This window comes from Lytechinus pictus, chromosome 2 (assembly GCF_037042905.1).
Source record: "Lytechinus pictus isolate F3 Inbred chromosome 2, Lp3.0, whole genome shotgun sequence".
NCBI lineage: Eukaryota > Metazoa > Echinodermata > Echinoidea > Temnopleuroida > Toxopneustidae > Lytechinus > Lytechinus pictus.
In genome coordinates this window covers 32,454,223-32,470,141 of record NC_087246.1, presented here as the reverse complement: position 1 = coordinate 32,470,141, position 15,919 = coordinate 32,454,223, and the positions used below count along the sequence as shown (strand labels likewise).

The following is a 15,919-nucleotide window of genomic DNA, read 5'->3' as shown; positions in this document are numbered from 1 at the left end:
TGGGTCTTCTCATAAGACTAGCACATATGATACTTGCTGTGACCTGAGGGAGAGGGCCTTCAGTACAAAGGTTGTTTTAGGCTGTGCATTCAGACCCTTTTAATAACTTGAGTGAGGTATTTGCACAGCAGACTAGCTTCAAGTCACATTCTGAAATCATTGGTAGTGTAACAAACTTATCTCAAATCCTTCATTATAATTTCTTGAGTGCGATTGCTTCCTTTACTATATTATACAAGTGCTTAAAGTCTTGCGCTTATACATATGATGATGAAGTAACATCTGAAATGCTAAAAGCTGATGACTCAAGAAGTTTCAATTTCGATAGACACTTGAAGTTTCATCTAATAAATTAAACTCATTGTGCTTTCCTTAATTTTTTTTTTTTCTTCTCTCTGTCATCATCCTTTATATTTTTGCTTCCCCTCATATTCTCTCTGTTAATTTGTAATTCAAATAACTGGATATTTGATACGAAGTATTATTTCAATTTATTTAGTTTGTCTTCATTCATAATCAACCATGATATATTCCTATTGAATACATTTAATTGCTTCATATATGTGCATACCTTGGAAATTCATTAATTCAACTATTTAATATGTGTTTGCATGGTTTTAAACAATGATTTTTTTTAAATCCTTGTTTAATAAATGAAAGGAATAAATGAAGGTAAAACCAATCATTATATTTGATGACTGCAGATCAAGGACTTGAACAAGGTGTTAGAGACAGAGAAAGCTGCAAGGACGGATTTAGAGCTGTATGTCGCTGTGCTTGGCAAACAGAAACATGTCATGCAGGATGAAGGAGATGAGATGAGAACTGAACTCAAAGATGGTAAGAATTGATTCCTTATTCCCAAACTTCTTGTAGAGGTGTTGTGGCTCGGTGGATAAGTCTCAAGACTTTGAACCGCAAGGTTCAGGGTTCAAATCTCACCGCAGCATTTGTGTCCTTTGGCAAGGTGTTTATTTATTTATGCATTTGCCACTCTCCACCCAGGTGTAGTAAATGGTTACCCTGTAGGAAGGAATTCCTTGAATGCTCAAGCTTTTTAATCATGGTAGCCGTGCTAAAGCCAGGGTGATAGTTTGCAGGAAATCGTAGGACTTTGGTTTGGTTTGAGCATAAGTGATTTTAATACTTTTTCAACTGTTTGATGGCTAACATAATCTATAAGGTTAAGCCATCATTTCTAGTGCAAGCTCTTTAAAAAAGATCATATTTTTATTTCATAAAAATATTGATGGTATAGAAAGTGCACAATCCAAGGAGTAAGGTGAACAGGTCTTATTAGAAGATATGAGATCACTCAGTTACTTGAAGGTCTGAGATTCTGGTGCCCCATCCCATACATGTACAGATCTGCGATTGATGTTTTGTCTCAATCTCAAATTGAGACTGATGTTTTATTTCTTGCAAGTGCTTACGAGATTGGAGTTGGATGATGCAAAGATTGTGACCAGGTTGCGTATGATTTTCCCAACAGTTTGCTGTATTCTAGAGCAAGAGAAGCAAGCTCAGTCTCAGCTCCAGCAAACCTGGCAGATGGATAACGATCAGTTCCTAGCATCTCAGATACTGCAGATAATGCGAAGATTGTGACCATGTTTAATGTGTTTCCTCAACAGTGTGCTGTATTCTAGAGCAAGAGAAGCAAGCTCACTCTCAGCTCCAGCAAACCTGGCAGATGGCCAACGATCAGATCCTAGAATCTCAGATACTGTGCAGATAATATGAAGATTGTGACCACGTTGCATATGATTTTCTCAACAGTGTGCTGTATTCTAGAGCAAGAGAAGCAAGCTCAGTCTCAGCTCCAGCAAACCTGGCAGATGGACAAGGATCAGTTCCTAGCATCTCAGATACTGCAGATAATGCGAAGATTGTGACCATGTTTAATGTGTTTCCTCAACAGTGTGCTGTATTCTAGAGCAAGAGAAGCAAGCCCACTCTCAGCTCCAGCAAACCTGGCAGATGGCCAACGATCAGTTCCTCGAATCTCAGAGGTTGCAGATGATGGACATGAGGAGGATGGAGAGCGTCTTGACGGAAGAACAGCATAGACAGATCGCCGAGATCCTGAAGAAGGACCAGGAGCGTGAGGAGCAGGAGAAGAAGGTCAAAGTCCTGAAGGAGAAGCGAGAGAACCTGGAGAAAAGACATTCCAAGGAGACGGCAGAGGTAAGGAGCAAAGGGCATTGCCTTTCGTTCATTGGGATTCAGTCTATGGCTGGGGGTATGGCCGAATTGTAAAGATATTGGGTTGTAATAAGACATAACATTCATTTAATTAATGTAATGGGAAGTCCTGTATGTTCTCAGCTGTAAAAATGCAATAGGTATTTAAAGAGAAAGTGTATTAAGTACTTTGTCACTTTTTATTACTCAACAAAGTTGGTAACAAATCTTTGTTACCCCTTCTGATAAATTTGGGGGATCTGCTACATGTCAATGGAGCATTATTATTCATTGCAAAACTAGTAATTCATACTTCAATGGTAGATCTATTTTCAGCACTGACCATCTCCAACAGGCAAATCCCTACCCTCAATTGGGACCACTATTTGTAAATTTATGTGACTCATATTCTATGAAATAATGAACATCTTTGTATGTCCAACCACCATGCTTGCTTCACTCCTTGAACTGCCAAAGTCAAGATCATTTAAGAACATTAGAAATTTTCATGAGAACTAGAAAAAAAAAGAGATGAGTGATTTCAGGAAGGTCTTATGTGTAGGAAGTCGGAGATACATATTTTATGAAAATGCCCCATAGTTATATCTGGTAGGGGGATTTAGTAGTTAAGCTGTAATATTACTATGTGTTCTAAATCCATGCAGCAAGAAGTTACTCAACAAGAATCGCCTGCAACTCCTGTGCAAACCAACTCATCTTCCCTTCTGAGTAGAGACGACATCGAGGACAGCGACGATGCTCTCCTGGTCCCCTCCTCCATGGACACGCCTATCAGCTCCACCCCTTCAAGACTCCACCCATCTATCAACTTTGCCAGCCCCAATGTCGACCCAGAAGCGCTGTTACAATTTGACACAACGGACTCGGCTTCTGGAGCCAAGACAACAGTTCATGGCAGCTTATCAGAGATTGGAGCTCAGAGCGGACACAATACGTCGGATCTCTTGGGCACCAGTTACGATTCTGTTTCGCTATCATCCACTATCAGTTTAACAGAAGCACAAGAAAGAGCTATCTCAGGTACAAAACTCAAAGTGGATATTTATTTTTCTTAAAAGGACCTGTAAAATCAGGAATCCGCCTGCAATACTGCGAGAAAATTAGTGTGGGGGATGAAATCTGATGAACAGGATCACCACCATCATCATCATAATCTTCCTCCTGATAGTGGTCATTGTCACAATCAATATCCTTATGATGATTATTATCATAATCATCATTATGATTATTACCATTATCAACATCAGAGTTGTCATCTACATTCTCACCATCATCATCATCATCATCTTCATAATAACCATCATTCTCAGCACACGGAATAATTCTCAAATATGATTGGAAATTCCCATTGAGAAAAGAGTTTCCACAAAGTTCGATAATTTTCTATGTTAACTCCTGCTCCATGAAAAATAACATTTGTGTGGCAATTAATGAAAAATATCAAATTGCAAAGAGTTTTGACATGATAAGATTTCCTGCATCATAATGTTTTTTTTTTTTATTGTTAGGAACTCCCGAATCAGAGGAGATGAAGAGTGTTTTGGCCAGTGCTCGCTCTAAGACTGATCTCTACTCCCTGCTGGCAGGCAAGAGAGTCGTCAGTGATACCGAATGGACAAAACTACAGGAAGAGGTAAGTGTCTTCAATAGTCTTCACATTGAGATGCAAAAAGGGGTTGTAATTGTCAGGCCTCAGTGATATCTTTTTAACCCTAAAAAGACTGGGTGATGGGCAGGAGCTAATTCAGTCCCTGTTAGCATTTTTCACGATACATATGCAATACATATACTTTTTCTTTCTTTCTTTTTAGCTGTCAAAATAGCCCAGTCAATGTATAAACCTTAGCTTGTGCTGTGGTTGTTTTGTTAACCATTTTAACTATCCTTCAGTGTAAAATAGACATACCAGTGTCTTCAATGAAAGAATTCTTCATGAATATCAATGTGCTGATTTATTGTGTAATTTATCTTGGAGTTTTTCAGATAAAAAATTACAATATCAAATGATACATAGGCCCATATTCTGAAGTTAGGTTTAACTTAGACCATGGTCTAACTCTGCTAAAATTATGGGAAGCCAAAAGTGTCAATTTTTTTTTATAAAGTTGTATGTTTCTTATTTTACTGTGCTCTCTCCTGATTCATCGATGGTGAAGACAATCATCTATTTATACTTCCTAGACAATTATGAATGATTTGAGAGTCAAATGAGCTGAAATATGATATCTGTACCGTTAGTGATTTATGTAACAATTGGCTATCCATACTTAAACCACAACTTTAAACCTGAGTTTAAGTTAAACCCGACTTCAGAATACGGGCCTATAATGTCTACTCTTCAAATATTCAAATATTTGAATGGTATTTGTGGATCCATTTCATGCCTCGCAGTTACCGTATCTCGCAGAAGTGAGTATGCCTAGGTACACCTTTCACGGATTTGCTTATTAACTCTTTGTGCACTGGGCAATGAACCCCTCTGTGCTGAATTATTTTCAGGGAGGGAAACAGTGGATTGTTTGTTGAGCGTGAAATGCGAAGTTCACGCAGCACCTAGTGTGCATTTGTGCAAAGTACACGTGGAAAGGGTTAAAGGGGAATCCAACCCAAATAAAAACTTGTTTTTATAAGGAAAAGAAAAATCAGACAAGTTGATAGGTGAAAGTTTGAACAATATTGGACAAACAACAAGAAAGTTATGGATTTTTAAAAGTTGTATATATTGGTAATCACTATACCCATGGAGACTTCAAATTGGCCACATATGGGATGTCATAGTGATGTAAGCACTGATCTCTCCATTATCTGGATGGGAACATTAACGCTGATTGGCCTATTCCGTGTTGAAGCACCGGAAGTTGGTACCTTCGCACGCCGAGTTCCCCAAAAAGCCAAACTCGAAGTAGAGTCTGGTTCACGGCGATAGTGTCAATTCTTAATTATACTTACCAGATCAAATCTTATTACAGCACTTTTCAATTTAAATTTATACCTGATACAAGGTTAAAGATGCCTTCCTGTGCCGCGTATGATTTCACTAATCGGGACGCCCTGGGAAACAGAGAAAAGGGGATTACTTTTCACAGATAAGACAAGCTGGTGAACTGCATAGTTGTAGACTTTATGTAGTCCCATGTGCTCAAATACATGTGTGGTAATTCTAAATTACCAGAGCAAGTTTCCAAAACTTTAAAACTCCAGGGGGGGTTATCGATTGTTGTGATTTCTCTGGAAGTGTGATGAATTTAAACCATGATTCAAATACATATTCAGTTTATTAATATTCATAACTGTCACCAAGTTTTATGAGTTTATCAGTCATGTTTGGACAGAAGAATATCACGAGACACGAAAATACTGACCGTGTAGCCTGTATTCTGAAACTTGACTTAAGTTAAGACTGAAAAATCTGCCGTTTCGGAGGAGTTAAAAAAAAGAAGATTTTTGCGAAGCACAGATCCTGACCGAAATAGACTGATTTTTTTGGTCAAGGACTAGATCTACAAGGTATTCTGAAAATTATTTTATCTTTTATTTGTGTTAATTTCCTTGGAAAGGAAATGTACGGTAGGACTAGGTATTTAGGAGGCTAATGTAACTTGTGGCATGTGAATTTGTGATATTTTTGTGTCAACAATAGATCTAATTATTTTTTCCAAGAACTTTTTTTTTTTTTTTTAAAGTACGTAAAAAAGACATTAGGCTACAGAGACGGATTTACAGACTTCAGAAATTTCACAGAACTTATTTTGAGATGATGAATGTCTTCAAAGAAAAAAATGTCTAGGTGGGGGGTGACGCAAGAAAAATAATCTGACAAGCAAAAAAAAAGATTATCAACCCAAAATTTAGGGAGGGATGCAAAACAAAAGAAATAATCTGACAAGCAAAAAAAAAACGGTTATCAACCAGAATTTTAGGGCGGACGACAACAATTTTAGGGGGGTCCACCTGAATTTAGGGGGGGGTATGCAGGAAACATAATTGACAAGCAAAAAAGAACAAAAAAGGTTATCAACATAAATTTTGGGGGGTCTGTCCCCCCACCTAAAATTTAGGGGGACAGGACCCCCCCCCCCCCCGCTTCAGCTGCCTATATGAACAAACTCGGGAGAGGATAATTGAAGAGGGTCGATCGATGTGACGAAGGGAGAGAGAGAGAGAGACACTCTTAAAGGGCGAGTCCACCTCATGGAAAAGATTATTTGAATAGAGAGAAAAAACACACAATGATGCTGAAAATTTAATCAAAATCAGAAGTAAAATATGAAAGTTATGATATTTTAAAATTTGACTTAAGCGATGAATTTTTCGGTGTTATGCTTGGTTGATATTTTTTTTTTGGGGGGGATGGACTTAAATAAAAGGGGGTTTCAAGCCGAGTGTTATAAGCCTGCATAACCTAGAAAGTCCTCGTCCTATCCCAAAGATGTTATTTGGCAAACCTCCAAAATACCCCTAGACAAGTCAAGGATTTCATCCATTCTTCCTCAGGTGAGAAAAACACCAGCAACCCCTGCAAAATTATGTTTCCGAAATGTACTGGGAAAGTACCATGCATATGGTTTCAAGAAAATTGCGAAGTTTTGTAGAAAAGCAATGAGAGCTTCAATGTGCAGACAGCTAGCGTATCGCTCACAATGCACATGCTAGTGGAGTGATCGCGTTCCTTTTGGGGGAACTGGTATGGCGGACAATAGAACTCGCGGGCTTCAAACAAAGGACCCTCCCCGCATATCCAGTTAGTGGAGAGATCAGTGGATGTAAGGCAAGGACTACTCTTCCATGGATTCCAATACATATTATGTCTAAAATGTCATTTTTCCCAAAAGTTTTATTTCAAATTATATTTTTGTTTCATGAGGACATAAAACAATATACTACCTGGTTTATATTTTTATTTTACTGTCCCACGGGAATGGGTACTTAGGAGAAAACCACAAATCCCTGATAATAAAGTACATGGCCTATGGGAAAGTTGTCCTTGCCCCTTGTCATAATTTACTTACCCAGTTGCCAATTTGAAATCTACATAGTATTAGTGATCTCAATTCTAAAGCAGCTATAACTTTCTTATTGCTTGTCCGATTTCTTTCAAACTTTCACCATTCTGTTTGATTTATTTTTCTCCTTCCCAACAACATTTTATGGCCAAGGCTGGATTCCCCTTTAATAAGTATAACTTGTATTCAGCATCCTTGGGAACAAAGTCTTCATGTAAATGAAGTTTTCTCTCATGTCTCCTCTTCTTGAATTATTGTTTGTGAGGGGTGTACTTATTTTTTTTGTTTGGACACTGTACAAATAAATGTTTGGTTTATGTACTTGTCCCGTCAGATTCGGTTTGCTCGAGAGAAGTTAGGAAGGCCATGTGACATGTGTACCAACTATGAACAGCAGCTGCAAGGCCTTCAAACCAAATACTCTGAATCCGTGGAAAGTTCAAAAACACTTAGACAGGTAATACTCTCTTTGTTGAAGGCATTGGACTATTGTAGGTAGTGGATTACGATGGATATTTTTATGTCAAGGTTAGATTAATCCTGCTACGATGAAGCATATCCAAACCGAACTTCAATTTTAGAATGCTTATTGGAGCGATTGAGTGGGCTCATGAATATTCATGGTTGATCTCGGCCTTATATTAGCACACCGGCGAGCAGAGTTTGAAATTAGGCTAGTAAGAATTTCAACCCCCCTCAATCTCTCCAAGGAAGGGTATTTCTCTCAGTCACTGAATCTTACCCCCCCCCCCCTTGTTTGCAAACTCCCAAAAGTCGCACGCAAATCCCAACCAAATATATGTGTGATTAATGTTTTGCTAAGTCTCCTTCATATGGAATCTGTGTTCAATTCAATGTTTGTATGTCAGCAATATATCTGATCCTATTCCAAATGTAAGAACCTGTGGACACTCCCAAAATCAATCTATTTGAGTTTAAGAGCCACTCATGGATGATCAAGAAATTAAGGTGTGGGAAGGTGTCCTTACTTGTTATTCGATGGAAAACGCCTTGGAAGGGTTCCCAATATTTGTGGGATCTATTTTTTGTGTTTGTAGTTAATATATTTGTTGAAATATCATGCTCTATGCATAATCTTAAGGAAAATGTGCTGTGTAAATCTAGCTCTTGCCATTATTTATAATGGCCACTGAAATTTTTTTTGAATTATTATTTCTCTTCAGCAACTTGAGCAGGAGATAGACAATGTATTAAGAGAACAGAAGATCCGCTCAGAGTTGGAGGAAAGCCTGAAGAATGCTGCAGAAGATGCTCAGATACAGGTGAATTAAATGAGAGCACCTATTTCAAAACTCAACTGTTGTTCATCACTTTTTATTTAATAAATGTGGAATATCTTACTTTGTTGGTCTCATTTTCATTGATATTCATATACTGGCTCGATCCTGCCATGTCTTATGTGCTGTTAATGAGGCAAGCATTAGTCCTATTAATTGTGTAGAGGTTGATGATAATCATGATTGATAAAGATGGTGATGAAGATGATAAGGAGGATGATGGCAACAATGGTGAAAATAATGATGTTGATAATGATGATGATTATGTTGAAGGTGGCAATTGTGATGAACATGATGATGATGGTGAGGATAATAAGAATGATGATTGATGACAACTCTATGTTACTGATGGTAATAATCATGATGATGATTATGATAACAGTGATCGTGAGGACAATGATGGTAATAATTTACCACAATCATGAGGAAGATTATGATGGTGGTAGTCGTGAAAAATACAGAATTGCATTTGTAAATTTGTATAATTTTCTTCAAATGAATTTCCTTTCAGATCAAAACACTCACTACCAAGAATGGAGAGTCAGAGCAGCTTTTATCAAATGTTAGACACCAATATTTAAAATCACAAAATGAGTTACATTCCCAAATGGTAAGTTTCATTTCATTATGCTTCTTTCATTTATCAGTATTTTCAATTTTTATGTTTTGTGTGTTTCGTGTGTTTCAAGTAATCTGTACATATTTTTTTCAGGAATTACCACATTGATGTAGATTCTTCATGTCTGTGTTGCAAATCAAACAGTTAAAAGTACAAATTGCTTGTAATATTTCCAATAATTTGATTTTCCTTCCATTTTCTCACTGCAGCAAATTCTATTTGAGTCCAGAGAACAACTTTACCAAGAAGTAAGTGTAATCTAGATATTCAACATTCAGTTGTTGGTGTATCTCAAAGTTTGTTGGGACATGCAGGGTTAGTTTCTATATACATGTAGGTTTAGCCAGCAGCTGATTTATTTGGTTTTGGCCGGCCCGTTTTCCTTCCTCAGGATTTTAATAGAGCAATTTGTGTAGTTCCTGAGACATTTTGTATTTCAAACACATATTTGGTTATTTGATTATGATTATAATGCCAAGATTCTGAGAAAAAGAAACCTTTGTCGGGAATAATTTTTTTTAAATAGCATTTTGTGGCAATTTTACCCTCTTTGTATTCACTTTCTGTCATCATTTGGCCACAACTCTGGGGAGAGGTAAATGATGCATGATTTTCTTTATTTTTCTTAATTTATTAATTTGGGTGTTGGGGGAAGAGGTTGAATTGGTTGTCTTTCCATCCGAATGACATAAACACATTTAGATCTACAATTTGATTTATACTCTAAATGTATCTACAAGACATATTTTCATTGTTTGTGCTGGTGGTGTTGCTTTTCTTTCAGGTCACAAAGTTGCAGAGAGAGAATGACAGTCTTAGTGCCAAAAGGTCTTTACATCAATCCCTTCAGAGCAGCGAACCATTTGACTTGCCAACATCACCACAGGTTCGTAAGACGTTAACTTCTTGATGAAATTAAGGGAGATGGGGGTGTCCGTTAGAACTTAAGTAAGTTACGCACATCAATACACCTGCACATTGCATTGAGTGAACTAGACCCACTGTCAAGTTTGGCTTCTAGTTTTGGGGAAGAAATACTGTTCTTCCTGCAAAATAAAATCCCTGGCAGAATGAAAATATTTTTCAAGTTGTAGAGTAGTTGTTGTTGTTGCCCACTATTACATCTTGGTACTTTCCTCAAACAGTTTCAGATCCCCTACTCCCCCCATCCTCCAGCTAATTTATCATTGTGATTGAATGTTGCTGAATACTTTGTGCAGGAGCTTTCCTGTCTGTGCATGAAGTACCGTGATGACATCATCACGGTGCGAGTGAATGCCGACCATACCGAGAGCTCACTAAGGAGTGAGCTGAGCTTCACCAGGGAGCAGCTAGAATCAGAGCAACATCAACGCATGACCATGGAGGACACCTACCAGACTGAGCTGGATGATTACAAGGAGGAACTACGTGAGTGGCGCAGTAGATAATGACAAAAGATCCTAGTCTGTGTCTGTCCAATCTTGTGTCTGATGTCAGTCACAGTACCATGCCCAATACTCTATATTCAGGCGGCACAATTGATTGTAAACATTGACTCTTCATTTCCAATTAATTTTACTTGCCAGTTGCCATTAAATTCTAACTCAGGGGAGCCTTTCATGAAAGGCCCAGTCGAAAGTTTTATCTGGCAAGTCCCAGTTTATCCGACAGTTACCATAGTAGCATTGCTTCTCAGCCAATCAAAATCAAGGAGTACACTGTCAGGGATGATTTGAAGTTTTGATTTATCACAACGATGCATGGCTTATGAGTAGAAGGTTCCCTGACATCTGCTCCGGTGACAAATGCTCCGATGGAAAATCTGCATGTTAAGCAAAACATAAAACCTGATATCCAAACTAAATAAACCCGAAGCCTTATCTTTGCATTAATCTGAACCAAAACTATTACAATCCTAACTCTGACCCTATGCCCTCTGTAGATGTCGCAGGAGCAAATGTCGTGTCACCAAATAGAAAGAATAGAAATGGTGTAGTGGGTAAATTTTGTTATATCAGAATACAATCTAGAAATCTTTGATTGCACAATGTGAAGGACTATCTATTTTTTGCCTGTAGATGAGTGGTCATAATCTACCATGGTTGCTTCATGTTACTAATTCTTATTTTCAGTTGTATTACGGAACCTGAGAGAAGATTATGAGAAAGAGAAGAAAACCAGAGGAGAAGTGGAGGAGACCTTGAGAGAGGTCCAGGAATCAAAGAAATCTATGCAGGGAAAGTCCAAAGAGGTCATCACAGCACTCCGAGAGCAGGTCGAAGAATTGTCAGCACATAAGGTATTAAAGCTGAATATCTTTTAGTCACCACATCATAACCAATGGCAAATACAAACTTTACAAGGAGGTGGGGTAAAGGAGTTTTCTGAAGAAGAAAAATTGACAAGCGAAACAATGTTTTTTTTTCAAAATGGTTATTTACTTTTGGTAAAGATAGGGGCCTGTGACCCCCTTCATGTTTATATGCCATGGATAATATATATGTTACAAATTAAATTTTCCTTTACAATGGGCCTGGTAGGAGCAGCACACTGATGTGTGAAGATAAACATACTTAAAGGGAATGAAACCTTTGGAACAAGTAGGCTTCTGTCGAAACAGAAAAATCAAAGAATAAGAACAAAGAAAGTTTGAGAAAAATCTGACAAATAATGAGAAAATTGTGAGCATGTGAATATTGCAATCACTAATGCCATGGAGATCCTCCTATTGGCAATGCGATAAGGACGTGTGATGTCACATGTGAACTACTTTCCCTTTGATGGACTATAAAATACCCCTAAAATGTCTCTTTTTGCTTTTTCTTATGGTGATACAAACTCTTTATCCATGATGTATTCTTCAAAAATCTGTATTACATGCCCTCCTATAGAAAGAACACATGATCTACTGATAGAGGTGATAAAAGAGGCAGTTTAAGTGAAATATATACTGTACCAAAGTAATGTGGAGAGTTGTTTACAAGTGACATCACACATATTTGTCGCATTGCCAATGTGAGGATCTCCATAGCATAAGATATTCAAATGCTCATAACTTTCTTATTATTTGTCCGATTTTTCTCAAACTTTCGTTGATATGTTTCTTTGATTTTTCTGATTTCACACAAGCTATCTTGTTCCTATGGTTTCATTCTCCTTTAATCATGGTTATTCACATAAACTTGAAATTGATTATAAATCGATAACACATATAATGGGCCTGATAGGAGCAGCTCACATGGATATTGCACAAAACAAAATTAGAATTGATTATAAATCACTGAAAGGTATCAATGAGCTTGGTAAAAATAACCCTGGTTATGTGAGAGATATTATGTTATTGGCCCTATTAAAGTAGGGCTGATCCATGGTGGAAATGGTTCTTTTTGGATTCCAGTGACATCTTACTGGTAGGAATCCAGTGTTTTGATGGGTCTGTTGGAAACCCCCTTCCTCCCTCTCTACCGTGAGACCTTCAAATCTGAACCAAATGCCTATCTTTTCCAGCAGCTGTGTGAATAAGACATGACAAACTGTGGGAGCCAGCACCTTCAAATATTTATTTCACAGATAAAAGGGGCTATACAAATTATGCTTATTATTGTTATGTGATGATAAGACATATCTCACATATTCAATAATTTATCAATACATATTCAATACTTAATCAATACTTCTACAGGAAGTATAACAGGAAATCATATGTTTACCAATTCAAACTTTCTTAAGAAAGTATTACTCATTCTTCTAGCTAAACTTATGACGCACACACATTTTATGGGTTTCTTATTCACTACATTTCATGTTCTCCCTAAAAGGTCAACTCCCCCAATTCAGAGTAAAGTTATGATGTACAGATTATTTTGGTCAAGCGTCCAAGGTTGACCAACACCTGTTTCGCTGTAAAGAGTCTTGACCAGACCAATATAAAAGGGGTTCACTTCTGAACCCAAAGCATAATAGAGATTGGTTACAGAATAGAAAATAGAATAGAGATTGGAGTTTAGACTTGAGAATGGTTTAGAGATAGAGCTACAGAAGAGTTTATATTTTATATTACATCAGCTTGCAGAGTTTATCTTCATCTTCAGAGTATAGTCACCACTAGACTTACTCATGTATTATTTGTCATCATCATTAACTTATAATCTTCCATAAATGTATGAATCGTCCATCCTGCACTGCGATTTCTTCATTTAAGACTGGTTGAAAGCAAAAGTTCAATATCGATCCAGCGACAACATAACATTATTATCATCAGCATGTAAAGATTTAATTTGGATTTCAACATTGTGAGAAAGCAACAATTAAAAAGAATACTATAAATCTTATCAGATAGATCAGTTTTGTTGTCTCACCTGCATAGCAGAGTGAGACTATAGGCGCCGCTTTTCCGACGGCGGCGTCAACACCAAATCTTAACCTGAGGTTAAGTTTTTGAAATGACAGCATAACTTAGAAAGTATATGGACCTAGTTCATGAAACTTGGCCATAAGGTTAATCAAGTATTACTGAACATCCTGCCTGAGTTTCATGTCACATGACCAAGGTCAAAGGTCATTTAGGGTCAATGAACTTAGACCATGTTGGGGGAATCAACATCAAAATCTTAACCTAAGGTTAAGTTTTTGAAATGTCATCATAACTAAGAAAATATATGGACCTAGTTCATGAAACTTATACATAAGGTTAATCAAGTATCACTGAACATCCTGCATGAGTTTCACATCACATGACCAAGGTCAAAGGTCATTTAGGGTCAATGAACTTTGGCCGAATTGGGGGTATCTGTTGAATTACCATCATAACTTTGAAAGTTTATGGATCTGATTCATGAAACTTGGACATAATAGTAATCAAGTATTACTGAACATCCTGTGCAAGTTTCAGGTCACATGATCAAGGTCAAAGGTCATTTAGGGTCAATGAACTTTGGCCAAATTGGGGTATTTGTTGAATTACAGCCATAAATTTGAAAGTGTGTTGGTCTAGTTCATAAAACTTGGACATAATAGTAATCAAGTATCACTGAACATCCTGTGCGAGTTTCAGGTCACATGATTAAGGTCAAAGGTCATGTAAGGTCAAAGAACTTTGGCCACGTTGGGGGTATTTGTTGAATTGCCATCATATCTCTATAAGTGTATTGGTCTAGTTCATAAAACATGGAAATAAGAGTAACCAAGTATCACTGAACATCTTGTGCGAGTTATAGTAGTTTTCAAAATCAGCACTGCTGCTATATTGAATCGCGTGATGCAGGTGAGACGGCCAGAGGCATTCCACTTGTTTGTTTTCATTCTACATTGTTGGAACAACGAAAATGGAAAAAGTAACCAAATTCTAAAAGCATTGGATGGATTGCTGTGTTCTGTTATGACAAAGCCGGGCCTAGACCCAGAATTATCTCTGTTACAATTTCAATGTAACTATTATTTCAATATTATCACAATATCATGTAGCACTAGATCAAACCATTTATGAAGATTTTTTTTTTCTCTGCAGACGAATTTAGAAGCTGAATTGCAAGAGAGGAGGAAAAAGAATCAGAATCTACAATCAGAGCTCGAAAACTCGGAAGCTGTGCAGAAAGACTTTGTCAAATTATCACAATCTCTACAGGTGGGTGTGTAATGGGAAATCAACATAAATCGTCAGTGATTTTACAAACCGGCTCAAACCTCGTCTTGTCTCCAAAACATGATTTTGAGATAATCGCGTTCAAAGTTTGGATGTTTTGCAGACGCTCATAACTTTGCACTTTGAAAGAAACCGGATCAATTATTTTTATAAATTTAAAGCATACATTCTATTCCTTAATAATATACAAAGGTTTGTCCCCAATTTGTATTCGTCCTTTCAATATTTGAAATGAAGCGCTTGTATGCATTTCAGAAGCTGCTAATTTTTACCAAAAACACGGGTTTGAGTCAATTCGTAAAACCATTCATGCTATGTGCATGTTGAGCCGGTTTGTAAGAAATTTAGATATGCTCTTATTCTTTAAATAATACAAATTTTTATCTGGAATTTGGCAAATCAGTAGAGTCATCGCAGGCTTCCAGAATATGCAAAAATATAAATTTAGAAAATTTGACCAAATAAGATTTGAGCCGGTTGTAAAATTATTGACGAATTAATGAATGGACAGTCTCAATATTTGTGAGATGTATTTATATTGTTAAAAAAAGATAGGACTTATTTGAGAGAAATTGTATTTTCATATATTTTTATGCAGGAGTTTCTAAAAAATTACAATATAATTGAAAATCTTTGCTCTCTGGGTTGGTAATCACATTGTAGTCCCACAAACTAATAGTTGTGTTTGTGTTGATTCTAATGCAGGTTCAGCTTGAAGTCATAAGGCAGAAAGACAATGAAGTCAGGTGGCAGCATGAGGATGATGCTGATAAGTGCAATAATTGTAAGACTGTCTTTGGCACTAGTAAAAAGAAAAAGGTTTGACCAAGATTTTAAATGATTTCCACACGTATAAGTTTCATTTATGATTGTTAAAAGACTGATTCATTGATTTTTTTTCTCCATTTTGCTTATTGTTTACTGAAGGTTATTTTTTCATATTTCATGAACTTTTTCTACATTCACATGTATATATTTCTTTCCTGAACTGATCAGTAGAAAGACACAATCGGTTATTAATTAAAGTACATGTAGTATCCACTGTAGGCCTGAGTCAAAGTGGTTAGTCCACCGATGCGTGATCAATGCTACCTGTGTGATCTTGTGCAGACCGGTGAACCAATGAAGGATTGTGTAAGAAATTCAAGTTCACAGAGTCAAAGGACTTTGA

General features: G+C 37.0%; 1 protein-coding gene across 2 annotated transcripts in view; it reads left to right on the top strand.

The window, feature by feature from the left end:
- The window catches only part of LOC129254390 (rab GTPase-binding effector protein 1-like), a 43,266-nt gene that overhangs the window by 23,398 nt on the left and 3,949 nt on the right, over positions 1-15,919 (top strand). Inside the window, exons 8-20 of one of the 2 annotated variants that reach the window (XM_064115469.1) lie at positions 705-840; positions 1,922-2,187; positions 2,850-3,225; positions 3,714-3,838; positions 7,543-7,665; positions 8,393-8,491; positions 9,018-9,116; positions 9,335-9,373; positions 9,910-10,011; positions 10,346-10,535; positions 11,240-11,406; positions 14,614-14,730; positions 15,454-15,567. In XM_064115469.1, coding sequence (XP_063971539.1) covers positions 705-840; positions 1,922-2,187; positions 2,850-3,225; positions 3,714-3,838; positions 7,543-7,665; positions 8,393-8,491; positions 9,018-9,116; positions 9,335-9,373; positions 9,910-10,011; positions 10,346-10,535; positions 11,240-11,406; positions 14,614-14,730; positions 15,454-15,567 — 1,953 coding nt within the window. The remainder of the gene's footprint in view (positions 1-704; positions 841-1,921; positions 2,188-2,849; positions 3,226-3,713; positions 3,839-7,542; positions 7,666-8,392; positions 8,492-9,017; positions 9,117-9,334; positions 9,374-9,909; positions 10,012-10,345; positions 10,536-11,239; positions 11,407-14,613; positions 14,731-15,453; positions 15,568-15,919) is intronic. The other variant, XM_064115471.1, reaches the window with a different exon arrangement.